Below are 27,461 nucleotides of genomic sequence, written 5' to 3'. Positions count from 1 at the left end.
TTTCCCTAGTTTTAATTCCGTACTGAACTGTACCCACAAGAACATGCGCAAATCTCCAAATACACAGTAGAGTAGATGCTAGGAACCAAAACCAATAGTTTCATAGGCATATGTCACCTGCATATCTCTGGAATGTCTGAAAAGATAGGATTTGCCTTGATACGTTATGTATTTACTGGCACACTAGTGATGTATAAAACATGAAATGACTCTTAGTAGCATAGGGTACTGAGACACAGGATTCCAGAGTCTCCTGCCGATCTTTAATTGCTTTGATATTTCATTGCATAGCATCAGAGACTTTGGACTAGGTGTGGCCAACCTATGGTGCTCCAGATGTTCATGGACTACAATTGGCCATGCTGGCAGGGGCTGATGGGAATTTTAGTCCATGAACATCTGGAGCACCATAGGTTGGCCATTGCTGCTTTAGACCATCCATGGCTGCACATTTGTGGTAGCATACTCTGAGCTCTGGATAGTGAAGGCACTTTTTTTTTTTAAAAAAACCCCTCATTTAACATTGGAGTGGCATACCACACTTACACCTGAAAAGTTTTTTCTTTTAACAGATGCAACACATTTTTGACCTTAGAAGACAGAGGACCCCCCCTTCCCCAGCGTGTTCTAGAAGTAATACAACAGAAGACACTCTGAAGACCACCAAAAGGGTTGCTGCAGTGGCAGGCAATGATAAACTACCTCTGAACTTCTGAAAACCCTACAGTGGTCACTTAAAGGCACTTTTTAGCCAACGCAGGGGTGAAGGGAGGAAATCAAGCTGTTAAAGAAACAGGGACCCCCCAAAAAAATAAAACAAACAAAAACTCCTTGGCAATTTTAATCCTTGTAATTTTATTGTTTAAATAGACTGAAAATGTAGGTTCTGGAAAAGTTATTATTCTGGATACTAGAAAAAATAAAATCTGAAAATGATATATTTACTATGTATAACGTTCTAAGACAAATTAGGAAATGTATATAGTCTGTAATATGAATTTAGATAAGAGGCGCTTCACAATAACTATATCCCTACATAGTCAATAATTTGTATGAAAAAACATTTTAGTTCATTATGTAGAGGCACTGAGGGTGAGTTTCATAGGTCAATACGTGTGAAATGGCCCTAAATGGCTGACATAATGTACACAATAGGGAAGAACCCACCTGCCCCGTAAAACACATAATTATAATAACAGCTGCATTTTAAATAGAATTAAAATATAATATATGTACAGTATTATAATACTACAGCAGTCACACAAAGTCCTTTCAGTTTGGTAGGGTATATCCTACAATGCTCCTCCACGGATTGAGATGCCATTGGCTTGCTGAAATTGAAGGACACTTTCTTCTGGATCAAGACTTCACAAGTAACAGAAAGGAGTTGTGCAATCCACTTGACACATTTGGCAACTTGGTTTTTTGATGCGGTATATCTCTTGTTTCTTGAACTTTTTGGGATAGCCACATTTGAAATTGTAAAAGCAAATACTAACACTGCAATGAAATTGACCAAAAGCAAATACTAACAGTTCAATGTTTAGCAGAGTTTCTCTTTCTAAGTGCATGGACTTCAGTGGATTTGGAACAGTATAACCCTGATAAGAACTGCACTATCAGTGGAAAACAGCTGATCAGTGACATCAATCACCTCTTAATGCTTGATCAGTGCTTTTAATCAAAATGTAATAGCAAAAGTTATAAAGACTCTGGGAAATTTCTAGAGGTATGTGTCTTTTTTCTGCTATTTTTTATAATACTTGCACTTTTTATGTTTATTTTTTATTATTATTGTACATCATGTATACATGTGTAGATCAATCAAGATCTAGGACACAAGTCATTTGACTTCTTAAACAGCTATTTACTTCCACACTGCCACTTTCAAAGGGCTGTAGAAAATATGAAGTTTTTGTCTAATGTTATGGTAGAATAATGCACTTTCAATCCACTTTCAGAATTGTTTGCAAGTGATTTTGCTATTTTGCACAATAAAATCCCGCTGCAAAGTGCATTGAAAGTGGATTGGAAGTGCATTATTCTGCATGTGTGAAAGTGCCCTTTAATGGTGCCCAAAATCTGCTACTTCAGCAGCTATGGCACGGCCAGAGGTGCGTTCACAATAGTGGATCCTGCCACGGAGCAAGCAACTGACCTTTCTAGTTTTAATTCTATATAATCCAGAAAATTCGAATAGCTTTTAGCACTGGTAATTATTCCTAACGCTAACTGTTACATCTACGTTTACTAGTATAAAACAAAAAGAGTAAGGTCTTGATCTGTGAGGCACACACAAAAATGTGACCCAAGGCACATCACATTTGCTACACATTTGTCTCTCAACTGACTTTTCATACAGGCATTAATAAGGAATCCTGCCCAGGCTTTATCATTTACTATTCTATGTTTAGTTACACCTTACCCAATATATACAATGCTTCTTAGAAGAATAAAAACAAAGACTATGATCCGTTACCCTCACATACATTGCCAGGGTTCTGCATATAGGTAATTTCTCTGTCGTAACACTACTAAGGCTGCTTCTAGTCCTTTAACACCTTCTTGTTGAGCTGTTCTTTTTGAGAATTCCACATCATATGAGGTTGTTCACCTTCTGGGTTTTTTCCTGCATCACTGCATATTTGGATCTCTATTCCTTCCTGACCACATCAGGCACTATTCCCCCTCATATCCACTGTTCCTCACTACCACTGGCAGTTCTTGTTAGCTATTTTGTAATTGGTAATAGGTATGTCGCTATAGCAACTTTATCCCAGGGATAAAGGTGGGGGAAATGGTGGGTGTGAAGGGATTCTACAGAGATTCCCATGTGGAAGATTCACTGCCCCTGTGAAAGGTACTGAATTCACAACAGCAAGTAGAGGTGAACAGAGAATTACTCCCTGCATGTAAGGAACGTGTGTGTTGTCCTATGCAGTGATGTAGTGAAGGAGAGCTCTGCTTGGTCTATGCTTGGGATAGCAAATGGCTTAAGGCTGGAAGGTAATATGATCAGAGCTGTAAGAATTATCAACAATACAAAACTGCCTGCCACAAAACACTAAATGTCGTCTCCCGTATTAACTATATGAATTGAGCAACCTTCCTTCCTTCCTTCCTTCCTTCCTTCCTTCCTTCCTTCCTTCCTTCCTTCCTTCCTTCCTTCCTTCCTTCCTTCCTTCCTTCCTTCCTCCCTCCCTCCCTCCCTCCCTCCCTCCCTCCCTCCCTCCCTCCTTCCTTCCTTCCTTCCTTCCTTCCTTCCTTCCTTCCTTCCTTCCTTCCTTCCTTCCTTCCTTCCTTCCTTCCTTCCTTCCTTCCTTCCTTCCTTCCTTCCTTCCTTCCTGAGATTATCATGAAGTTGATTTTGGTCACCAAATACCACATTTTGCACTTTTCCTGTACTCCTGTAGAGTAATTTAATGCTCAACTGATTAAATCTATTCATTCATTCACAGCATAATGCTGGTAGCATCCTGGGTAGGATGATGGGGCAAGTAATTTTCGCTGGCTTCAGGAAGGGATTGTTACTGCAAGAGAGGAATAGGCATTCCAACACATGGCCCACTAGGGGACTCATATGCAACCCATGGACCATAAAGTAGCCACCCCTGAACTAATATTTATCACTCTCCACATTTTGCCCAAAGGGCTCCTTGTGATCTTTAGGCTTTACGTCCCAGCAGCTAAGAATTACCTTTGAAAACTCAAGAATGTTTAAAGAACTTTTAAAGGAAAATTTCTGAGCAAAAAATAAGCCAATAACTGTTTTTCTTGCAACTTTATACTGGTTAGATTGCCTGCAACTGAGGTTACCTTTATAAAAATTCAAAAGAAATACTGAAACTATGGTAGCCATTATTGTTATAATTCTTTGTTTTGTGTATGTTGTTAGATTACTGTAACTTTCCATAATGGCGGTAACTAATATTTTCCTTTCTCAGGTGCAGTTGGCACACATATTTTCCTTTCTGGTACTACAAATGATGTGCTGCAAATTGCAAAAATATACTAAATATACTAAATATGGGGTTATGTTTTAGATGGACATACTCATCTGTAATTTTACCAAAAAAATTTTTTTTAAAAAAAAAGGATACAGTGATTTACAGACAATGGTGGCTCTGTTCTGCCAAGATTCATGCTGTGCTATATACTAAGAATTATTACTCAGCCTTCCAGGGCTACTCCAATGAATACACAGTGATTTAGTTTAGGGGATTTACAGCAGATCTGGAAGTGCTCATTCTGAAGACTTTAAGTACTTTAACAAGGGGTTGCTCCCCCCCCTTTCTGCTGATGCTCCAGTAGTTACAGACACTAGGCACAATTACGAGATACAGACCGATTTGCTTTTTGGTGCCAATGCCAAATGTAGGGTTTTCAGAAGCCCGAGAGTTTTTCTTGTTAACAGTCCTTGTCACCCACCCACAAAGCAAGGCCTCGGAAATGGCATGCCTGAGCCGAGGGTAACGCTGCCTCCTTTAAGATGAGCTGTACTTGTTACTGGAGCGGAAATTGTCATATCCTTGATCAATAGCTCTGAACTTTAGGCAGGACTGTTTCTCTTCCAAGGACAGCATATCTTTGGACTGACACCAACAACACAGGCACAACTGTAGAAACAGAAGAGAAGCCCCCATTAAGCAGGTCTGATGCAACACATCACAAATGCAGAACTGCAACTGTCTGTTTCTGATAAGGAGATGAAGCTGTTCAGTGCCACAGCAAAGTCCACTGCCTATCTATCCAAGAGCAATGAATGCTCCATCCCTCAAGTGCGGATCAAATAATCCACATAATGGGGCTAGGGAAAAGATTGATGCAAACTCAAGGGACACTCCACATTTGCAGAAGAGTATGAAAAGCAGTAATGGGGTGGGGGGAAGACTACAACACCCCCAAATCAGTGAAATGAGCACATGTGGCTGGGCTGGGCGAATAAGCCGACACATTTTGCCTGGTTGACTGTGCCCATGGGTTAAAAGGACAACCTCTGAGCCTCGCAAGTCTACTGCTTGCCTTTATGCCTTTGCCACAGACTTAAGGTGCAGCCCGCTCAGTGGTGTTTTGCACAATATGCAGTGGAATACTGCGCAAGGAAGGCACATGAGCCACATCAGCAGTTACAGTTTGGAATCAACTTGCTAGATAATATTCTTGAATGCATACGTGTCATTAAAAAACCTCCTCTGCAACGAGACAGTGCCGTGCTCCCCCCCACCCCCGGCAAATGGCACCAGGTTGAAGGTGCCGCTTTTTGGCGCTTCCTCCGCGCCCCCAGTTACCTTCTCTCCCTGTGCAGCTCTGCAGGGAAGGAAGGCATGCCCATGCGACCCTTTGATCCCTCGGGGTTGGAAGGCAGCGCGGACATGCCTCCCTGTCCCTGTGGAGCTCTGCAGGGAGAGAAGGTAAATGTGGGGAAAGAAACAGAGCCGCTCTGGGGCCACTCACACCTCAGCATGCAAATGGCCCCGGGGCTCCACTGGCATCATTTATGCTGGTGGGAAGACATTGTAGTGGCCCGTGAGGACTCCGCCTCTCTCTCTCTCCCCCTCCATCCCCCCTCTCTCTTTCTTTCCCACAGCACAATGTGCCTATTTATGCCAATAAGCAGGCCCTATCCATACCAGAGGTGACAGGCCATAGCACCACCACTCCCATAGAGGCTCCCTGGCAGGGTGGGGAGGCTCACAAAGTAAAAAACCTTCTCACCGCTGGGAAGCTTCTATGACCCTCAATGGACTTATGCCACTTTTCTGGTGGCGTATGTCTGAAGTAGGGCCTGCTGCTGTAATGCTGGCAAAGGCTGGGAGGGAGCCAGCTAACTTTGGCTCCTCCCCTGGCCTGCCTCTGCTATGCCAGCAGCAGGAGCCCTGGGATGCTGGCACAGCATTCAGTGTGGTATTCCAGTGCTGGGGCAGGGGTAGTAGTTGCACACCACTGGGATCGTTCCTTTGCAGTAGTTAAGTGCCCCGGGGAGGGTAAATCCGCCAGCATGGTGACCTGCTACTCCAAGAGTGGATTTGCCCCCTCCTTTAGATGGGGCTCTTAATCTACTACATCCTTTTAACATAACCTGGCTACTTTCTGGCCTTAGGGCCTGAATACATCTTATGATCCACCAACCCTTAACCCTTTTATTTTATGCCTCTTTATCAAACACACTGGGATTCAGAAAGCTGCAACTGTGCAAAATTCAGCATTAAGAAGAAGAAATAAAATAAAAGGCAGACTCACAATTTGGGAAGGAAAAAGCTAGTGGACATGGAAGACTAATGGAACTGTGCAGCACAGAATCTTACTGTACTGTACTATTGTGGCTGGGAAGTGTCAGTAGAACAGCACATGCTTCAAGGAGGAAAAGGCTGTTATGCATATAGCAGGATGCAGCTGGGGCCAGGGCGTGCATTACTTTTTCCTTCTTCCAGTGCTGTTTGCCTTGTCCCTCTCCACGTGCATGTGGGTATCAACACCAGGCATTTTTGACGAAGGAAGTGAGGTGTGTGTGAAAGTTGGACATGAGCCAAGTAAAAGATTCAAGGGGTGCGGGGGGGAGAAATTCAATTAGAGGAAAGACAGGCATGGGCTAACATTCGCTTGCATAGCTGTAGCCTCTCTGGGGTTGTGTTCACGCGGGAGAGGGCAAAGGCAAGTGAGCTTTTTCCCCTACAAACATATGCTCAGACAGACAGGCAGACTCCCTTCTGGTCTCCTTTCAGATGAGCAGCAAAAATTTGCCCAATTGTAAGCTACAAGATAATTTAGTGAATAGACAACAACAGCAATGGACAAAAAGCTACAAGCGGAGGACTGCACAAGAAACAGCTGACACAGAGCAAATGAAGAAGATAAACAAAGCATGGAGAGCGGAAGGAAGTGTCCAACATGGTAAGTTCAGAGGTCTCCAGAGACTGTGCAAAATTCAAAGGATTAACAAGGAAGAACAGAGTAAAATCTGCTTCATCAGCAGCAATGTTGTAAAGCCTGCCCACATATGGGAATTTTGAGCCTTTATACTAAATAGGCTAAGACATTATCTCAAATATTCCTGAGATTAGGTAGTGAAGATACTCTTTAGTTTGCTCACCATGCTTTGTTTCTCTTCTTCTGCACTGTTCATGTGTTCATTTGCTCAGCTGTGTTTTTGTGCACTCCTCCGCTTGTAGCTTTTAGTGCATTGATACTGTTGTCTATTCACTAAATTTTATTGTAGCCTACAATGGGACAGGTTTATTTGGTTTATGCTGTTGTTGTTGTTCCAGGACATTTTTTGCCTTGTTTTTTTCCTCCATTCAGATGAGGGCAGGGGAGGTGTTGTTGCCATGGTGGGGAAAGGGGGGGTGAAGAAGAAGAGATGAAAGCACACACAGTCCACAACACGAGTAGCTACTTTCTCCTGCCTTTGTCTTGCTTAGCTCAGCCCAGAGGAACAATCCTTCATGCTTCTCCAAAGATAATGGTCAATCAATTTGCCTAGTTTTGCCCATGCACTCAAAACAGTCAAAGGGCTCCTCTTCACACCCTCTCCAGTAAGCTTCTGGAACACCACAGATTCATCTCTGAACTCAAAGTAAAAATCCCCTGCTTGGCAGCCTGTGGCTTTAAGGACACAGAATAAATTGACAGACAGTAATAAAATAGGTATGAAAAAAAAATCTTGCATACAGCCCACAGGCATAGAAGAAGAAAAGTCAGCATGGTGTAGTGGTTAAGAGCGGTGGACCCTAATTTGGGGAATCAGGTTTGATTCCCTGCTCCTTCACATGAGCAGTGGACCCTTATCTGGTGAACTGGTTTTGTTTCCCTGCTCCTACACATGAAGCCTGCTAGGTGACTTAGGGCTAGTCTCAATTAAAACTCTCTCAGCTTCATGTGCCTCATAAGGTGTCTGCAGCAGGGAGAGAAAGAGAAAGGAGTTTGGAGGTTCCTTGAGTCCCCTTACAAGAGAGAAAGGGGGAGTATAAATCCAAACTCTTCTGCTGCTGCTGCTGCTATTATTAACAGAGCATGGTAACTATACTAGGGAAATTTCAAAGACTGGGTGGCAGAAGGAAACCAAACTGAGGGTACTATCCATGTTTTAACTGGAACAGCTCAGTCCAATCATTGCTCAGTTAATGGAAATGCCCAAAATACACATACCAAAATTCCTTTGCTTTCCACCACTATGTGTAACTCTGTTACCTGTTTAATTGGCTTTTCTTTTTACTGAATGCAGCTGCTGGCGCTGCAGTTTGAGGATGGAGACTGGCCTGTGCTGTTTATCTGCTGAGAATGACAACCTGCTTTTTCTGCTGCTGGGACAAGTATTCTTCTTCTGTGTGTTTTGTGTGAGTCACTGATCACAGTGAACAGATATGGTTGAATACATGCTATCAGACATTTGGTAGGAAAGGAAGCATAGTAATTGCCTCTGTCCCCCTGCCAGTCTGCAATACTACCTGTTGTCTAGCAAATGCAAGCAAAACATTTGCCTCAGTGCCTAGAAAGCAGAATCAAAGAACAAAATAGCTCAATCAAACCAGGAGCTATTGCTTATATAGAAGCAAAGTTTTCTGCAAGCCGGCCAATTGCTTGGTGCAAAAGCAGACCTCTTCAGTGGCAAGATCTGTGCAACTCTGTTGATGGGAAAACATCCCCATCAGTTACATCACCAACTGGCTCACTTCTTCTCCTTATCTCACCTCCCCCTGATTTCCATGAACTCTCAAGCCAGCACCAAAACAATGACAAGCTCTGAACATTACCAAAAGCTGTTTCGTTTTAAATTTGGTTTTTGATTTTTTTTAAAAAAATAATCTGATCTTTACAAACAGCAGTGGCAGGGTCTGATTTGGATCAGGTCTGCAGAACTGGAGAGATGGGGCTCAACTCTTCCCCCAGTGCCATTTCGTGGATCAGGCCCAGGCTCCTGACTGCTGTATGCTAAACTAATTGGAGAAAGACAGTTACATTGTGACTGTCTTCTCCCCATAATTGAGGTTTTAAAGCAGGCTGGAGGGACCATTTTTGATTAGCATAGTAGCTGGGGTGACATTGCTTCATCCAGATCAGAGTCCCTTACAGCTGCTTAGCAGGTCAAAATAACACATCTGGAGTTCCTGTGATGCAACTCCAAAACCCTGCGCCATCTGGCCTGTCAATAAACCATGGCCTTTTCAATCCACATGCTAAACTCTGTAAATGCTAACGGACTCCACCCAGTTATACACTACTTAGTTTATTTTCCATGTTTAATCGTGTTATTTCAACATTGTGGATCGTGCGCTGTGAACTATAAAATATGAACTGAAGCCCGCTGGGCTGTCTTTTTGAACTATGAAATGAGCAATTATGCATCATGAAAATAGCTTTAATGTTCGGTATGGTTGAGGTGTGTTTACTAAACAGGAATCAGTGTCACTCACTGACAGCTTCTTCAGTCCGGGAGGTGAATTCCACCAGCAGTGTTGGGGCTTTCTCGTTGTTGTCTACTGAATAACAGACAGTTGGAAGGTTTCACCTTCAATAATCATCAACGGGGTCCTAGTGGCATGCTATTCTTTCTCTATTTGTGGAGTACAGATTATTCAAACCCAGCAATCTGCTCACTTCTGCATGTCACGGCAAAGTCTACAGCGCAAAGATTTCACCCAATGTTGCCAACATTTCTATGGTAATCCGCTAAGGACTTCTTACCTTAAAGCAGTTCTTGAATCTTTTGCTTACAAAATAGAGAGCGATAGGATTAATGCAGGAATTCAGAGATGCCATGTTAATACCAATGTAGTCCAGGACCAGTAAAAAGCTGCAAGAGAACAACAATTTTTTAAAAAATATATGTTATTGCTTATTTTTAAAAAAGGTAAAGGAAGTTCATCATTTTAGCACAGACCCCTTTAGGCAGTAATCATTTGACCATTTGGGTCAAAATGCTGAACTTCAGTGGCAAATAAATGGATCCCTCATGACACTTATTTTGAGGAACTTTTCAAATTATTTGTGCTAGAACGTGCATAATGTTTGAATTATGTAACTAAGAAGGGTGGCAAAAGGCCTAATAGCAGAATAAATACTAATGTGCTACATATGATAAATTAACAAAGCTTTCATGTACAACAATGGATTTTTAAAAATATATATATTAAAACCAAATGTGTTTCGGCCCAAAGCCCTTCCTCAGCGGTACACGTAATTAAAATACACACCATGAAGTAAAATTATTCAGAATACAAAATACAACATTTCTGACCTAAGTTTTGAAATCTGAGGGGGAAAGCTGCAGTTTGTTTGGCCAGCAGAAGGGAGGATGCAACTTGCCGATCATTTTTTTTTTCACGCATTACATCATCTTCCGTCCTCTTACTGACTAATATAAATAGAGATTACATGGCATATTGTATTACGTATCTTATGTGTTTTAACTGATTGTATCTTTTTAACTCTTAGTCATTCTGAGCCTGACAACAGTCAGGAAAGGGTGGGATACAAATCTAATAAAATAAAAGTAAAATAAATATTTTCCTTCCTGAACACACACCACAGAGCCATGATTCATTCGGACTTATTTACAGAGGTCATGCTTTATAATTTTCTAAAAGGTTTTTTTCCTCATAATTTGTAAGTTTTAAATTAATAACATTTTTAATCATTATTAAATTTACTTTAATACCCTGCCCTTTCCCGGCCATAGTTGGGCTCTTACAGACATAGCCTAAATTACAAAAATTAGTCATAAAGTCAATTAAAACAATAACAATATGTAAACCACTAAAATGTTAAAAATACAAGAAGTGTATCATCCAAGATGGTGACTAATTGGGTATCCATGGTGGACCTCAATACAGCCATCCCCGTACCAAGATAAAATCAGTAACTATTCAGGTGGGGGAGGAGGGGGGGACAAGCTCAGGGGGCCAGATGAAATGGACTCATGGTTGCCTCAACCTCAATGAAATGGACTCATGGTTGCCTCAACCTCAATGAAATGGACTCATAGTTGCTCAACCAAAGGTCAGTGTAACATCTCTGTTTTGCAGGCCCTGCTGAATGGATTAGGATCCTGCAGGGCTCTGGTGCCAGATTACAAAGAGTTCCACCAGGCCGGAGCCAGGGTTGAAAAAGCCCTGGCTCCGGTTGAGACCAGCCAAATGTCCTTGGGGCCAGGGACCATCGAGATACATCTGTCTTAGATATGCGGATCATGAACAAACACAATCTGAAAAAATGATTTTTGATGATCACTTCTTGTGAGTGTAATATATGATCTACTAATGTTGTGATGATGAACCTCCAACCAGTGAGCGCACAAGACTGTGCTGTGAGTCTACTGGTTGGAAATTCAGAACCCCCAAGAACCAAGCTGGGCCACTAAGGCAGTGGTGCCTTGGCATCTGCTGCTCTACCAGGCTGCCAAGTGCAACCTAGTTCCCCCACTCCCACCACCCACAAAAGCCAAACAGGACTGCCAGGCTAGTGATGCCTTGGTGCCCACTCTCCGCTGGACCGCCAACAGCTTCCTGGTTCCTCTCCCTCCCACCACCCTCCAAAACCATCACACCCCAGTGGGGAAGCAGCATCTTGGTGCCTGATGCTCTGCCACCTCTATCAACACCCTCCCAGTTCCTCCCACTATAAATCCAAGCTGGGCTGGCAGGGCAGCAGAGCTTTGGTACCTGCTGCTCCACGAGCAAAACCCCAGTTCCCCCTTCCCACCACCTCCAAACCAGGCCCACCCAGGTGGGGCAGCGGCACATTGGCCCCCGCTACTCTGCTTGCTCTATCAACAGCCTCCCGCTTCCCATTTGCATTCCCATTATCAGAAGCAAAAAATTGGGGGGGAGGTAAGGGGGGCAGGAACCTGGCAACCCTAAATCTAAAAGATCTTCTCTCTCCAGCTTTCCCTCTTATTTCATCTTTTTTCAGGTTTTAAAGTTTAGATCAGGAATGTTGCCTTAAGTATTTAGAACAGTTTTATTTTATAGTGTATATTTTTTACACTTTGTACCACAAAGGAAAGCCTTATGGCCATAACGTGTTTGCTTTTAATGGATTCTTTTTTAAAAGAAATTGAAGCTTTGTTAATTTAACACATACAACCCACCAGTATTTACCCTCTTATGAAGCCTTTTGTCAGCCTCCTTGGTTACCTGGTTTTTCTGGGTTCTTCCCCTTTCTGTTTTGATTTAGCATTCAACTCATACCATCTTCTGAAAGAAGAAGGTTATACAGGTCAATTTCTCTTGATTTCCCAGAACAAGCTAGTGATGGTGCTGCCGGGTATAACCAGAATTTCCTACAAAGAATGAACAACAGGTTGTACAATTATCAGAAAAGTTCCTTAGGAATACAGCAGACCCTATGGAAGTCAGATGAGGAAAACAGTGAAGATAGTGATTGAATGCTAGGAGGTTTTGCTAAGGAATCAAAAAACCAAGAGATAAAAGAGGAGTCCTCCAGCGGAAAATCCAGAAGTGAGGAATCCGGGAAGAATGTATTTGTTGGTTAATACAAACACAAAGCAAGAGATTTTCTTCCTTGTCTTTCAACAATGTATCCTGAATCTAATCCTTTAGAGTCCAAGACAGGGTTGTCAGGGAGCTGATAGGAATGGCCGAACAATATGAAACTATTGGTGCAAAGAAAGATCAAGGGAAACACAGCTGCCATGGTTACTGGCTTGCCCAGCAAAGCTGATTTGTACACTGATTTGTACACTGGGTTTGTACACCACAACACTGGGTTTGGACCAGAGACCTGGATCTCTGGTAGGGTTATTCCATAAATGGTATGTAGCCTGCATCGATTTAAGGCTGACTGGGCCAAGATCCATGGAGTACGATCTGAGTTGCCATTATAGGGTTGCCTCCCTCCAGGTGAGGCCTGAGGACTCCTGAAATTACAACTGAACTTCAGAGTTCAGTCTGAAAAGTGCTGGTTTGGAAGATGTTCTTCATGGCATTATACCTTGTTGAGGTCTTCCCCTCCCCAACTCTGTCCTTCCCAGGCTCCACTGCCAAATCTCTGGGGATTTCCCAGTCCAGGGTTGGCAATCTTAAATACTAGAATCAGGCAAACTGACTTATGGTGGACCAAGGGCCTTTGTTTTAAGACAGTGGCACCTCTACCACCTCAGCCAACCTTGGGATGCCCAGCAGCAGTGCCAAAATAGAGAAGCTTGTCTTGGGCAGCCTATGAGGAAAAAAGAACTTTGTCTGGACTTATCTCCCTCCAAAGCAACTTGTCCTTGGTTGTCTAAGGCTCTGGAGTGGGCTGTTCTATATGCGGGATATAAATGAACAAGTTCTTATATATGAACAGTTCTTACATATGAACAAGACGCCAATTATTGCTGATGTACACTGAGGGCACTTTAAGTGCCTACCTGTGATTAATTTTGTGTATTTCTAAAGGGACAGTTCTTTTGCATATATGACTTAAAAACGCTTCGTTGGGGATACACAGAACATCATTCTTTTTGTAGTCTAGCAACAGCCTGGCTATAGTTCTGTATTTGTCGGTGTCTATCATGTACCATAATCCCTCATATTAGCATAATTGCTTATTCATGAAAAATGTACTGTCCATTTTATCACAAAAGATACATCCACAGGCGGACTGTAAAACAGATTCAACGTATGATGCACAGGCCAAGAACCTAAATTGGGCAGTAGCATTTCTGTTTTTGCTTGTGTATGGTTCTTGCACACATGGGCCCTTCTCGTTGTCCGCACAGAATGTTTTCGTTTCATAGAAGAGAACAGCAATGTCTCTGCATTGTCTTTAAATGTCTACATGGTAATCTTAATTTTGAATTACGAATATGGAAGAACTATATTATACAAGAGATAGTCATACTGGACTACCTTTCCTTTAAAATATCTCAGCGCATATAAAACTAATGCCATCAGATATAAAGGTTCCATCTTAGCCTTTTCATTGACAAGCCACATTCTTATCTTTTTGATGAGGGAAAACATCCGCAAACAACCCTGCAAACTCTTGGTGAAGTTCTCATAGGCTGCTGGGTTGTTTGCTGGCAGAACTGTGAACTGGCAGAACATTTTCGATGCGTTATTTAAAAGAATCAATCGCAACGTAAACAGTCCCTTGGGACCAGTTAAAGAATTATATTGGTATTAGGACTATCTTACCTCAAGAATTCACATCTATTGGGGTCACTGGCATTGTAAACGGTGAGCTTCAATATTCTACTAAGGTGAAGGGGAAGCCAACACAACGCAAAAACAAGCACTAAGCAGAACACAGTTTTGGCCACTTCTCGTCTCTGGAAGCAAAGAGGCACCATTTTTTAAAAAAGAAAAGAGCACAGGCATTTGAGTGAAATGCAAAGTAGCAGCACTTTCCAATTGCAAAATAATCTCTATGATTGGATTCATTCTGTTTATTCTGAATATATCCAAAAATCCCTCCAACCAAGCTTCTGGATTAACACTACGAAAACCCAAGGGGATTAACTCAAAGATCAGAGAGAGAGAGAGAGATCAGAGAGAGAGAGAGAGAGAAAGAGAGAGAGAGAGAGAGAGAGAGAGAGAGAGAGAGAGAGAGAGAGAGAGAAAGAGAGAGAGAGAAAGAGAGAGAGAGAGAGAGAGAGAGAGAGAGAGAGAGAGAGAGAGAGAGAGAGAGAGAGAGAAAGAAAGAAAGAAAGAAAGAAAGAAAGAAAGAAAGAAAGAAAGAAAGAAAGAAAGAAAGAAAGAAAGAAAGAAAGAAAGAAAGAAAGAAAGAAAGAAAGAAAGAAAGAAAGAAAGAAAGAAAGAAAGAAAGAAAGAAAGAAAGAAAGAAAGGGCTTTTTATCCCTTATCGGTTCCAAAAAGAAAATCTGTTTGTATATTTTGTTAGACATGGCTCTTTGATCTCCTTTCAAAAGCTCCAACCAGCCAACTAGTCAGGGGACAGAACTGTGTTACCATCTGCAGTCCTCATATACATCACTTAGTTACCTAAGAGGCATTGAATGTTTCCAGATTGGCTGTGCATGCTCATGAACAAATGGGTAAGATGACAAATAACCAAGGAAGAGGAGTTACTATGATCACGGTTTTCGTGTCCGTATAACTGCTTTGGGACATTTCTCTATTTCCCCACATCCCAGGAAGGTATGGAACCATCTCATTACTGTGTGGCTCAAAGGCCCCTTCCGCACATGCACAATAATGCAATTTCAATCCACTTTCACAATTGTTTGCAAGTGGATTTTGCTATTTTGCACAGTAAAATTCAGCTGCAAAGTGCATTGAAACCGCATGTTTATATTGTCTATTTATGCTGATTATGTATGCTGTTATGAATACTGTTGCTTATAGTTTATCATGTTTTAACTACTGATGTTTGTTACTTACAATGTTATGTTTATTGTTGCCCATAATGTTATGTTTAAAATGCTGTTTATTGTTGCTGTAATACTATGTTTATGAAGCTATATCCATGATATCATGCTTATGATGTTTATGCTGCTATGTTTATTGATGCCATGTTTACTGATGGTTGTTGTATGATGTTATAATTACTGCTGTTGTTATTATATTGTTGTGCACGGCCCTGAGCCTTTCGGGTGAGGGCGGTATATAAATTAAATATACAATAAATATACAATACAATAGTGGACTGAAAGTGCATTATTCTGCATGTGTGAAAGGGGACAAAGATGAGTCTTTCTCCACTCCCTTGTTTACCACGTGAAATCTACTTGTGATAATGGGGCACATTAAAGATTTCATACTTTCAAGGGATATCTCAAGTATCTATAGAGAAGTTCTTTAGGAAGCTTATTTTACTTAAAGAAGAGTGTTCACTGTGTTGGTGGTGACTAATTTAACCCCTTCTCATTTCAGGAAGATTTTGAGCATCTTGTTACCTGTTTTAAGTGGTCATTTAAAGCAATCTGCATCCCACTCTTTTTTCTTAGCATCTCGCAGGTCATCAAGGTATAGAAGATGGCAGTGATTGCCAGCGGCAAACAGAAGTAAAAGCTAAATAACCACCAATCTTTAGTTTCCTTGTAGAACTAATGGGGGGAAAGAAAGTTTAAGAATTCACTTTTACAAGTTGGGGGGAAGTTTAAGAATTCACTTTTACAAGTTGGGAGGAATGACATACATTCCTCATACCACATATCCAGATCAACAGTCACAGCATCCCATGAGCCAATCAATCATTTAAGAATTACCATGTAAAACAACTCCAGGTGCAGCAGAGCAAGGTGTAAATCCAGTAGCACATTAAAGACCAACCAGAATTCCATCTGATGATGAGAACTTTATCTTCTTATGAAGATAGCTTTGATGCTTGACATCTTAAAGGTAAAAAGGTAAAGGCAGTGTCCGGGGCAAGCACCATGTCATTACTGACTCATGGGGTGGTGTCACATCACAAAGTTTACAAGGCAGTGGTTTTCCATTGCCTTCCTCAGTCATTCGCACTTCACCCCCAGCAAACTGGGTATTCATTTTACTGACCTCAGAAGGATGGAAGGGGGAGTCAACATTGAGCCAGTTACCAGACATCTTCTGTTGGGATCGAACTCAGGTCAGAAGCAAAGCTTGGACTGCAGTACTGTAGTTTATCACTCTGCACTATGGGGCTTGAAAGCTTATACCCTAGAAATCTTGTTGGTCTTTAAGGGGCTCCTGGACAAAAACGCTGCTCTTGTAAAAACAAGCCAACAAAGACTATTATTCCTGCTCGTTTTTATCAGTTCTGTTATGTAGGAATTAAGACCCACGTGGAGCATTCTAAAACCAAGACAGTCCAACAAGTGGCAAATGAAGTTGAAATTCCATTTGGTTCTTTTTGTTGAAAAGAAGAAGAAGAGAAGTTTGGATTTATATCCCACCTTTCTCTCCTGCAAGAAGACTCAAGGTGGCTTACAAGTGCCTTTCCCTTCCTCTCCCCACAACAGACACCTTGTGAGGTAGGTGGGGCTGAGAGAGTTCCAAAGAACTGTGAGTAGCCCAAGGTCACCCAGGAGGAATGTAGGAGTGCGGAAACGCATCTGGTTCATGGTATAGAAGAACTCTGAGCTGCACACCATAATGTTAAATCTGCCACAGAGATTGTCTTGTCTTTGATCAGTCAATGTCCAATATTTATGAATGGCTACCATAGATAGAACAAAAAAGAACTTATAATTTACTCCTCTGGAAACCTTGTGGTGCAGTACTGAATCCAGAAGGACAGCTTTACCTGCATGAAAGGTGTTTTTTGCCGGGGATTTAGTAGACAAGTTCGAATGTTCTCCCCTCTATATTCGTAAACAATCATATCGAAGCCTATTGCTTCAGGAATGGCTAAGACTAGAGACGTGGCCCAGATCAAGGCGATTTCTACGGCTGTCCATTTGGGCACTCCAATTCCCTTGATCCGGCTCCAGGAAGCTACTGCCCGATACCTAGAAGAAATGACCAGAGAATAGTTTATATTGGACAGTGAATTAGGACTCAACTCTGCTCTTTTCAACTCAGGTGATCTTAAGCTCTGTTGTAGTGGTGGTTGAGATGAATGAATGCAATAATTTTATAAAGGTATACTGATCCAAAGCAAGGCATTGGAGAAATTTCTGTAGCTTGAGAAAGGGCATGTTTGGAAAATGGTACATTATTTATTTATTATTTAAATTTATATCCCGCCCTCTCTCAAAGGGCTCAGAGCGGCAACAACAATATAAAAACAGTTACAATAAAAGCATAAAAACCATAATAAATAACAGTATAAAAACATAAAAGTACCCAAAAATCAGATGGTGACTTAAACCTATTATGTCCCCCGCTAGGAAGCCAAAAACCGATGTTAAACCGGCTGGCCTACGAAATAGTTCCGTCTTACAGGAACTGTGGAAGCTACTCAGGTCTTGCAGGGTCCTAATTTTGGATGAAAGCATATTCCACCAGGTAGGGGCCAGGACCAAAAAGGCCCTGGCCCTCGTCAATAGGGCTCCTATTCCCCTCTGAATCATACCAGAGAATAACAAAGGTCCCTACCCCTACCCTTATTGGATGAAGCCACCACAACATTTGTCCTTTCCCCTTTGCACCAGTAATGCCTAAATAGCTGGGGCATATGGGAGGAGTCCATGATAACTAGATTGGATCCTTTGATCCTATGCATCCTTGTCTCTCCCATGGAGCATGTTTCCTCTTCTGCTGACACTTCCATTTGCCCAAAATCGATGGTTTCCCATGAGCCCGGGCATGAACAGAAGTGCCAGCACAAGAAGAAGCATGCTGCATGCCAGAGACTATTCCGTTTACACAGGACTTGTTCAAAGGATCCAAGGCTTCATGCTCACCATAGATGTATCCTCACAAATTAATCAATTAACAAGCATCACTGGAGGGAGAAGGAAATTTCCATTCTGCCATTGGAAAATTCAGTCTGCATCCAACCCAATGCTTTAAACACTGTTTATACCAAATGTGCACATTTGGTAGAAATAAAAATAAGTCTTGGTTTCTCACCTGTCAATGCTGAGAGCACATAAACTTAACACCGTGATGCCCACTGATGTCTTCTGAATGAAGGGGACCAGTTTACATATTTCCACCCCAAATGGCCAGTTTCCTCCAGAGTGGAGCTGTGAAAGGCAAATGACCAAAGGTTAAGAGTGGAGACACTTGGCATCTGTAAGCCACTCACTGTGAAATGCAAATATTTTGTGGACTTAAAGAACAGTAGAGGGGAAGAGCTGGCAGTAGGCTAGTAGCTGACTGGCGGGGGGGTGGGGGTGTCACCAAAAGCATTATGGGAATGTACATGGGCAATCAGGATTTCTGCTTGACTAAGATTATTTTCTCCCCCCCCCCTATTTATTTACATTTATTACCTGCCCTTTACCATGGTCTCAGGGTGGGTTATGATAAAAACCATACAACATTAAAATCACAACAGTAAAATCACACTAAAACTCCATTGTAAAATTTAAAATCTTCGTACCCACCCTACCCACAAAAAAGGAAAGAGCGTATAGACACCTTGGGGCCCCCCTCCCAACAAGGCAAGTCAACCAAACACTCAGATGAAGAGGACAGTCTTCACCATGAACCGAAACTCCAAGAGGGTAAGTGCCTGGTGAACCTGTAGAGAAGGGTCTCTGGGCTGTTCCCCCTTGTTTCTGAACAGGATGGGACAGCCAGGTGGGTCTATGTCTGCACTGCTGAACCGAAACTGCTCTGGGAGTGAACTAAAGTTGGCTCCGCCCCTGGGAATGCCTCCCATGCTGGAGCAGGCTCCATGAAGTTCTGAAGCACCCTGCCATTGGCATAATAGCTTAATGTGGACCAAACACACTAGAGAAATTAAATGAAGGCAGCTACGAAAGATCAACAAATTTGAGAATGGAATCTAGAAGACCTGGGGAGAAGGAGAAAGAGAGAATAAGAGATCATGGCTATTGGGAACAGGCAGAAGGCCTGGAGACAGAAAAGCGAGGGGACTGAGAACGCTGATAACAGATAAGTTTGTGTGGAGTGGAATAAGCAATACTGAAAGATTTCTGGGCAAGGATAAAAACAGTGAAGCGATGGCAAAATCCAGCGGTAGCTTTACACATTTGGAAGCTGGAAACACACTCCTTCCAGTGTGTGGAGCAGCAGCAGGGTGCCAGCCAATCTAACACTATTAAAGTGCAAACTTACAGCACAACCCTATGGCCATCAATGGATTCTGAAGGGTGCATCTTTGCTTAAGAGCCTGCTGTTCATACATCTGATGAAGGAAGGCCATAATAACACTGCGAGATTTCAAGGATTCTTTGTTGTTCCCACCACTCCAAGCTCGTTGGCTGTACTTGTAATTCACAACAGAATATTCACACGCTCTGTCTCAGGCACACACATTACATATCTAATCGTACTCTTTTCAGGTGTACCACAATAATAATAAGAATAAAAGATCAACAGAGAAAAAGCTGTCAGCAACATATTGTTGGATTTTTGGGGGCTGTGTGGCCATGGTCTGGTAGTTTTTGATCTTCACATTTCACCGGCTATAGAGGCAGGCAAAATATTAGGAGTAAAAATGACCAGACCACGAAAACACAGCCCTATTGGAGGTGGCATGGGTGCGCTGCTGTGGTGCCATCCCTGGCTACCCCTCTACTAAGATTTACTACCCCTCTACTACCACCCCACTTTTGATTGGGCTGCCCAGCAACCAGATCTATTTATTATTTATTTCATTTATAAATCGTCTTTCCCCCAATGAGGTCTCAAAATAGCTTACACTGTCCACTTCTCCTCCATTTTATCCTCCCAGTAACTCTGCGAGGCAGGTTAGACTGAGAAAGTAAGTCTGACCTGTGAACCAGAAAGCTTTCATGTCAGAATCGAGATTCGAACAGGGGGTCTTCCAGATCCAACCAGATGCTCTCACCATTACACACACTAGCTTCTAACATACAGACGCTTCAGTCACGTACAGATACGCAGCTTTGGATGTGACCAAGGACTTCAAACGTACAACCAACCCACAATATATCAAGATCTTTCAAAGATGATCCTTTTCCCTATCAATTCATTTTATGTAGACTTAAATGATAGCAAGTAAAGTTACCCTCTATATCACTGGTTCATAATTTTCTCAAGTATGAGGGGCCCTTTTTAACATCAAAACATTTAGCAGATGCTCCCCCATGCAATAAGCTGTTGTATTATTGTTTTCCATTGATTGAGAGAATGCATAAAGTCAAAAATCAAAATTGCAATGTTCAGCATGAATAGTGGATGTGTGGACCCCTTGAAATAACTCCATGCATAAAAGAAAGGAAGAACTTAAGCCAAGACCACACTCACCAAAGCCCCTGCGAAAGTTCACCTTGGGGCAGGTGGCTCTCCCCATCCCAGCAAGAAACAACAAGGCACAGTAGCTTGGAAGCAAATACTTCTGAACCTTTTCCCCCTCATTTTTTGTAACCCAAAGTCAGAATGAGTCAGACATTCCTCCACAGGAATGCTGCGTTCGCTGTGTCTCTGCATGAGTTCTGCAGTACAGAGAGCTGATTTGCATGGAAATTGTGAGCTTCGCAAGTCGGACCTCCTCCTGCTTTGCACAGGAAATGTCACCTGCCGACAGCACTGAACCCTGGGGCGTCCCAACATAGGCACATGTATATGCAATAATGTAAGCATTAATTTTCTTTGACAAACTATGTTTAAATGTCGAACAAAATAGGTTTGAAACGCTGAGGGTGCAACAGCTGGAAAGAAGGCCGATTTGAAAGCACTTGTGGGTTGGAACTGATTTGGAAATAATGGAAGTACGAAGAAGCTCATTTGCCAGTTGACAGTTTTTGGAACATCTGGAACAATGATCTCTGTGAAATGGGGAGAGGGGAACTGGCATCTATCTGCTCAGCATGCAGCTGGGGCTATTCTGAGGTCATCTAGCTGTATCCCTTCCATACACTCTAATCAAATTTGCAGATGATACCACATTGGGAGGGGTAGCTAATATGTAGGACAGGGGCAGGATTCAAAATGATCTGGACAAGTTAGAGAGCTGGGCCAAAACTAACAAAATGAATTTCAACAGAGAGAAATTTAAGATTCTACACCCAGGCAGAAAAAAAAATGAAACACACAGATATAGGATGGGTGACACCTGGCTTGACAACAGTGCCCATGAAAGGGATCTGGGAGTCTTAGTAGATCACAAACTGAACATGAGTCAGCAGCGTGATATGGCAGCCAAGAAAGCCAATTATTTCATGCATCAATAAGAGTATAATGTCTAGACTGAGGGAAGTAATTGTACCACTCTACTCTGCATTGGTCAGACATCACCTAGAGTACTGTGTTCAGTTCTGGGCACCGCAATTTAAGAAGGATATTGACAAGCTGGAACGTGTCCAGAGGAGAACAACTAAAATGGTAAAAGATCTGGAATCCATGCCCTATGAAGAGAGACTTAAGGAGCTGGGGATGTTTAGTCTGGAGAAGCGAAGGTTAAGGAGGGACGTGATAGCTATGTTTAAATATTTGAAGGGATGCTGTGTCGAAGAGGGAGCAAGTTTGTTTTCTGCTGCCTCAGAGACCTGGAGTAATGGATTCAAGATGCAGGAAAAAAAATTCCACCTATTAGGAAGAACTTTCTGACTGTCGGGGCTGTTCAACAGTGGAATTCACTGCCTCGGAGAGTGGTGGAGACTCCTCCTTTGGAGGACTTTAAACAGAGGCTTTGATTGTGTGTGGCAGGGGGTTAGACCTGATGGCCCTTGTAGTCTCTTCCATGATTCTATGATGTGCCAACCAAATAGAAGCAGGAGTTATCTAGACTGCACCATGCCGCCTAGGGAGCAGGAAAGACTTCTGAAGGAAACGACTGTTTAGTTGAGGAAGAGGTTTAGTGCCCGTTCCAAATGTTATCAAAGGAGATTTTCAAGTGCTACTTAACATGAGAAAAAAAATGTAATTGGTCAAGTCAATGGGGCACTGAAATCACACCTCCTAGAAGGGGGCTGGATTTCAACACGTCCGAATTTCTGGAGCCAAAGGGTTGAATGGGATCATGACAATAAGCCACAACCCATCCTCTGCAACACTCTCTCCCCTGTGAAATCATTGTAAGTAGTGGAAATGGAGGGTAACTCAAACACAGCTCCCAACAGTTACCTGTGATGTCTCTGGAATTAGATAACAGGGTTTTCAGAGCAAAGAATATACACAGGGCAGGCTTAATCATTAGTTTTTTCGCTATTCACATTTGCTTCAGTTCACTCTAGCATTTCAGGTAGGTAACTTTGGACAGCCAGGTGGTTTTCTGTGGAACACCTGAGTGTCTTTGAAGGTCTTAATTTCTATTTTTTCCCCTTTCACTCAAAGGGGCTCAAGCCTGCTTGGAAGTCCAGTTCTTTGACGGAGAAGTATTGCCCCTCACATCCAGTGTGGTGGGTGTAGTGATCACAGAGATACACTGGGATCAGAGAGACCAAGTTTCAAACCCCTGCTCAGCCATGGAAGCTGGCAAAGTGACCTTGAGACAGTCACACACTTTTAACTCAACCCAACTCAGAGGTCTGATGGGAAGATAAAATGGAGGGGAAAGTGCTGGAAGAAACATTACATCTCTTTTGGATATAGAAGTAGGGTATGAGAGCCAGCATGGTGTCGTTGTTAAGAGCAGATGGACTCTAGCCTGGAGAACTGGGCTTGATTCCCCACTCCTCCACATGAGTGGCAGAGTTTTATCTGGTGAACTGGATTTGTTTCCCCACTCCTACATTCCTGTTGGGTGATCTTGGGCCAGTCACAGTTCTCTCTGAACTCTTTCAGCCTCACCTACCTCACAAGGCGTCTGTTGTGGGGAGAGGAAGGGAAAGGAGCTTTTAAGCTGCCTTGAGTTTCCTTACAGGAGAGAAAGGTGGGTATAAATCCAAACGCTTTTCTTTGTCTCGAATGTAGTAAACGGAAAAGCAAGAACCGGTGCACTTGGCCAAAACCTGGGAAGCCAGGGTTCAAATCTGCGCACTTCCATGAAGTGCGCTAGGTGGTATTTGGCCATTCACTGTCTCTTACTCTGTGTACCATGTGTGTGTGAAGTGCCATCAAGTTGCTGAAGAAGAGTTTGATTTGTACCATGCTTCTCTCAATGGTAGGGAGTCTTAAAGCAACTTACAAATTCCTTTTCTTCCTCTCCCACAACAGACACCTTGTGAGGTAGGTGGGGCTGAGAGAATTCAGAGAGAACTGTGACTAGAAGGTCACCCAGCAGGCTTCATGTGGAGGAGCAGGGAAACAAACCCAGTTCACCAGATTAGAGTCCATCACTCTTAACCATTACACCATGCTGTCCCTCACCATAACCTACAGCAAAAAATGTTAGAATAAAAATGGGGAAGACAGAAGGACATAGGCCACCCTGAACTTTGTACTGCTTAAGGGTTTCACAGCTGGAATCAACCGGCCACTGTGGGTTTTCCAGGCCGTGGTCTGGTAAACTATGGCCATGCAATCCGAAAAACCCACCTCATCCCACTCTGAACTTTTTTGAGAATGGGTGGTATAAAAATAGAAGAGGGAAAAAAATCCAGTCTTGATGAATTGGTTGTACGTCATAACTGCAAAGAACATCCTGCATTGGCTGTCGTAGGTTTCTCAGGCTGTGTGGTTGGGGGTTGGCAATTTTCCCTCCTAATGTTCTTTCTGCATCTATGGCTGCCATCTTCACAGGCATGTCCCAGTGTGAGGGGGAGAGAAGCACACCTCACCATGTCATTCCTCTGAAGATGTCAGGAGCAAAAACTACCAGAACCCCGGCCACACAGCCTAGGAAACCCACAACACCCACTTGATTCCGGCTGTGAACGCCTTTAGGAATACAATTCTATGCACATTCACAGGGAAATTCCTCTAAGTCAGTGATTCGCAAACTAGGGTAGGCATACCCTCAGGACTATGGCCAGAGTGTTTGAGGGAACGCAAATGTAATGGGGGGCATGCAAAAAATATGGGTTTGCTAATATGGGGGTACAATTTTACGAAAATGGGTTGCCAAGGGATATGCCAGTGTGGTGTAGCAGTTAAGGGCAGGTGGACTCTAATCTGGACAACCAAGTTTGATTCCCCTCTCCTCCACATGAACGGGGACTCTTATCTGGTGAACTTGATTGGTTTCCCCACTCCTCCATATGAAGATGCTGGGTGACCTTGGGTTAGTCCCAGATCTCAGTCCCACCTACCTCACAAGGTGTCAGTTGTGGGAAGAAGAAGGGAAGGAGTTTGTGAACCACTGTGAGACTCCTTGCAGGAGAGAAAGGAGGGGCATAAATCCAGGAGCCAGCGTGATGTAGTGGTTAAGAGCAGGTGGGTTCTAATCTGGAGAACCGGGTTTGATTCCCCATTCCTCCGCCTGAGTGGCAGAGGCTTATCTGGTGAACCAGATGTGTTTCCGCCCTCCAACATTCCTGCTGGATGATTGTGGGCTAGTCACAGTTCTCTCCAAACTCTCTCAACCCCCTCACAAGGTGTCTGTTGTGGGGAGAGGAAGGGAAAGGAGCTAGTAAACTGCCTTGAGTCGCCTTACAGGAGAACAAGGTGGGGGATAGATACATTCAAACTCTTATTCTTCTTTTCATCAATGGAAAAAAGAGGCTGGGAACCCCTCTGTGCTCTAGGTCCTGGCTTCCATTGCCCCAGCATTAAGCACAGTCCCCAACCCCCATCCCACCCCCACCCCGCTTACCCTGTACAAGTTGATGGGGATGTCGATGGTGATGTGGAGCAGGTCGCCCAGGGCCAAGCTGGCGATGAGGATGTTGGGCCCGTTGCGCATGCACTTGTTCTTGTAGATGATGCGCAGCAGCGTGGAGTTGCCGATGATGCCCAGCACGAAGACCAGGCAGGCCACCAGGGTGTTGACGTACTTGAAGGACTCCTTGATCTCCGGCCGTCGCGGGCACAGCGGCGGCGGGCGTGACAGGTTGGCGCCCCGTCTGTCCAGGCTGCCGGGCACCGGGGCGGCGGCGCTGAGCCCGGGGGGCGCGGGGGTGGGCTGGAGAGCGCCGGACTCTCTGGAGGGCGCCGGTTCCACGGCCGCGCCGCAGCTGAGCAAGACCACCAGGCCGCAGAGCGTCCCCAACAGCCGCCCGTCCATGCCGGCTGCGCCTGGAGGGAGAGAGGCGACCCAGAGCCCCGGATCAGACCCACACGTCCGGGCAGCCCCGCGTCGCGCGCCGTCTGGAAGCGCCGCCAGAGGGCGGAGGGGAAGGAGCCGAAGGGAAACCCTGCCCAGACCCTGCTCGGGTTAGCCCGCTTGCCCTGGCCCGGGGCCAGCCACCCCCGGGGATGACCCCTCGCCGCCCCCGCCCCCCACCCCGTGCAAGCTGCAAGAAGCCAGGAAAAGCGCCAGCCGCGGTTCCTGCCTGCAAAGTTCCCACCCGCGGCCCGGAAAGACGTCCGGGAAAGACTTTGCAAAGCAGTGCAGTGCAATGCGAGAAAATATAGATCTGCTGATTTGTAGATTTTCTTTTTCTATCAGGACCCCTCGTGGCTACGAGAAATGGCCGATTTACATTTTTTTTAAAAAGACATTCGGTTAAGCCTTTGCAAAGCGAAACATTTCTTTCTTTGGACTGATTTGATTTATATAAATAGCTAAAGCCTTTGGCTACGAGAAACGGATGGGGAAAAACGCGGAAAAACTCGCGCCCGCAACCGCACGTTGCAAAGGGTCTGCTCGTGAGTAAATGCGCCTAGCGTGACTGGCGAAATGAGGGCGGGGGGCGGAATCGGAGAGAAACCTATGAATGAGAGAATCGTGCGAATATACTTGTCCGGAGGGCCACGCGTTTATATCGCTCCCTCTCGCAAAGAAGTTTATACTCTTCACCAGCATTGAATGCAGGGACAGCTGCCAAATTTACTTGCATTTGGGTTGCTGTTCTTCCCTGGGCAGTTTTTAGTAGGGGACGGGGGAAGTATACGGGATTGCCCCCCAAAAGTGCCCGTTCTCAAGTATCCCACAAATCCATAAGAGGAAAAATAACCTCTCAGCCAACTGAGACAGTTCGAGATGCAGCTTGGAAAAAAACATCTGCCTCGGGCGTCTGACTTGATGGTTACTTAAATACCCACAGATTGATCGACTTACAGAGCCTAATTACTTTATTGCACTTGGCCCAAAAAAAGTGGCGGATTATTTCAGAAACTGGAGTACCGCTGATTAAATTGCAGAAAATTAAATTGTCCCAGAGTTTCGTGCCCGACAATTATTTTCCTCCCATGGTTTTGAGAAATCCGATCTCTTTGTCTTTCTGCACTGATTCTGATGTCTGGCTGATTTCAGCAAGACCTCTTCCCAAGTCACATTGGATTGAAATTGGTGGAACGGCTAAAATAAATTAAAATTTAAAGAAGGGAGATGTTTTTATTGGAGCTTTTCTTTCCTTGCAGAGCACCTGTGCATTCTCTGTTTTCATAAAATTATTCTTTACCTTGCAGATTGAGAATGGGTAGATTCGACTCCTGGTCCTTTCTTGCTCAGCAGTTCACGCGCTACAAGGCTGGTGCAGACCTGTTGGCTGAAGTTGATGGCCGGAGCATCCACTTACTGTATCCACTTAAATCCCAGCTAATGAGGCCATTCCCCTGCTTTTCAGAAACACTTACATTTTCCCCCATCAATCACTGCCCAACCCCACCCACCCATGCTGTCCCACAGAGCAACAACCCGCCTTTGGGGCTGACAGCTCTCCCTGCCTGCAGACCATCAGTCCAACATTTCCTGCTAGCAGAGGCACGTAACCTGAGTCTGCTACATGGGGACAGATAATTAGCTGGAGGATTTATGCAAACCGTGAAATCTAGGGGCTTTAAATCAAGGTGGGGTTTAGAAAGAGATGAACCCTTCAGTCCTAAACCGTGTGTCACCCTTGTAAATCTGCTGAGGTCAATCTGCTCAGGGGGTAGCTTCAGACTGTAGCCAGGTTGTTCTGCAATAAAATAGGAGTTTGGATTTATACCCCACTTTTC

General features: G+C 43.8%; 1 protein-coding gene across 1 annotated transcript; it reads right to left on the bottom strand.

Annotated features, from left to right (window-relative positions):
- Positions 1 to 4,091: 4,091 nt before the first annotated feature.
- EDNRB (endothelin receptor type B) lies at positions 4,092 to 27,111 on the bottom strand. Its single transcript, XM_048494312.1, has 8 exons — positions 26,924 to 27,111; positions 25,174 to 25,595; positions 18,456 to 18,571; positions 17,185 to 17,389; positions 15,857 to 16,006; positions 14,136 to 14,269; positions 9,682 to 9,790; positions 4,092 to 4,616 (listed from the first exon to the last, which is right to left on the bottom strand). The coding sequence occupies exons 2-8, from the start codon at positions 25,582 to 25,584 to the stop codon at positions 4,485 to 4,487; spliced, it is 1,257 nt and encodes a 418-aa protein (XP_048350269.1). The 5' UTR covers positions 25,585 to 25,595; positions 26,924 to 27,111; the 3' UTR covers positions 4,092 to 4,484.
- Between the last annotated feature and the right edge of the window lie 350 nt (positions 27,112 to 27,461).

Source organism: Sphaerodactylus townsendi, linkage group LG04 (genome assembly GCF_021028975.2).
Source record: "Sphaerodactylus townsendi isolate TG3544 linkage group LG04, MPM_Stown_v2.3, whole genome shotgun sequence".
Taxonomy (NCBI): Eukaryota; Metazoa; Chordata; class Lepidosauria; order Squamata; family Sphaerodactylidae; genus Sphaerodactylus; species Sphaerodactylus townsendi.
Note: the sequence above shows the minus strand (reverse complement) of the source record. Positions and strands in the feature narration are given on the sequence as shown.